General features: G+C 34.6%; 1 protein-coding gene across 1 annotated transcript; it reads right to left on the minus strand.

Annotated features, from left to right (window-relative positions):
- Positions 1-314: 314 nt before the first annotated feature.
- Positions 315-1089, minus strand: LOC114406808 (dirigent protein 22-like). Its single transcript, XM_028369639.1, has one exon. The coding sequence runs from the start codon at positions 1054-1056 to the stop codon at positions 448-450; it is 609 nt and encodes a 202-aa protein (XP_028225440.1). The 5' UTR covers positions 1057-1089; the 3' UTR covers positions 315-447.
- Between the last annotated feature and the right edge of the window lie 562 nt (positions 1090-1651).

Genomic DNA, 1651 nt, shown 5'->3' on the forward strand with positions numbered 1-1651 from the left:
CTCAGACAGTGAGCAAATAGCAGTACCTAACTAACCACTGACCTAATTAATATTGATGGATTTATATATTACTTTCGCACCAAAGATTTCCTCTTCTTTAATTTTTCTCTCTTTTCTATTACATATTATCAAGTCCCACGTCTCAGGGAAATTATTTGCGCGGTACGTACATTATTTGACAGACTTTTATTTAGTTTTTCATGTATACCACAACGGGTTTGTTTATTTACGATTCGAAGTTGTAAAAGGAGTGAATTTGGAACTATTCTCCCCTTGTATTCTAATTTATGAACTTATTTATGTGCACGAGGTAGTTTATAAACTCACAAAAATTTTATCAGATTTATAAAATAAACTATGATACAAATTCTATAAATTATAGTGCTAACTCACACACGTGAATAAAACTCTTATAGCAATGAAACTACGGGTGGAAATAGTATAGGCCTAGTTAAAGTCCTCGTGAGATGAATAATGGAGCACGTATACGTTGTATTCCACGGTAGCATCTCCTTTTTGGTAATCAACCTTGACACTCCTAGCTTGAACAAAGCCACGTGCAAAGCGAAAAGCACCCGTTCCACCAATAATTGGCATTTCCCTAACTTGAGAGAAGATGGCGTTTCTCCCTAACACACTTAGTGTGCTGCCATTGTATTCCCCTTCTATGAACGCCAAGGTCATCCCCATGACCAACTCCAACTCCAAACCCTCCGTTTGGGCAGAAGATATGTAAAATCCTTGGGCCTTTCCCACCAGTTTGGAGTCAAGTTCGGGCCCAATTGTTAATGGGTCCTCCATCACCACTATGGACCCAAATGGAAGGGGACAATTGGACTTACCCTTTAGGGGCTCGGTGGCTATGACAAGGGAAGGCTTTTGGCTCGTAACAACTTCATGAAAATAGAAGTGAAAATGGGTGAGCTTCTCCTCATGGAAACCTAGGTATGTTGGAGGGATATTTTGGTAGTAATTGGCAGTGACTAGGAAGGAGAAAAGAAAGGTAAGGGTTAGGAAGGTGAAGAAAGTGGACGAGAGAGTTTTTGAATTAGCCATGGGTGTAGGAAGTAACTCAAGTAAGGAAGATTATTATAGCAAGCCTAGTAGTGTGACTAGTGCATTGATACTGACCTCACCTCCACGAGAATATAACTTATAACAAAATGGAGCTACCAAAGTCTGGGAATTTTGGACTGACCTCACATCCGCTAAAGAAACAACTCGATCCTAGTGGTTTGTGATTGTTGGAACTTGGAAATGGTAGATGTGGTCCAAGGATAAAAATATTGAATTCAAAATTAAATTGATGAAGGAATTGAGCCAAGGGCACTTAATCTAATTGTTATATGCTTAAAAAATTATTATAGGTGGGAAACAAAAAAACGCACATATATATACTACTAGTAAATAAATAAAATAATATTGTAAAACCAAAATAACAACATATACTTTTTATTTAATGCTACATATCTTAATTATAACTTAATCTACCATAAAAAAATATAAATTAATCTTGTATTAAATATTTTAATATATTATTGTGTTGTTTTTTATTTTAATACTTTAATTGTTAAAATAAGATATTCTTATTGATGTAACAGTTTTTATTTCAATAAAAAAAATTAAAATTAAAATACCTTTTTTAATAATA

The sequence above is a fragment of the Glycine soja genome, chromosome 3 (genome assembly GCF_004193775.1).
Source record: "Glycine soja cultivar W05 chromosome 3, ASM419377v2, whole genome shotgun sequence".
Classification (NCBI taxonomy): Eukaryota; Viridiplantae; Streptophyta; class Magnoliopsida; order Fabales; family Fabaceae; genus Glycine; species Glycine soja.

Bases quoted from the DNA above. Each gene is read 5' to 3' on its own strand.
- LOC114406808 (XM_028369639.1), bottom strand. From the start codon at position 1,056: ATGGCTAATTCAAAAACTCTCTCGTCCACTTTCTTCACCTTCCTAACC.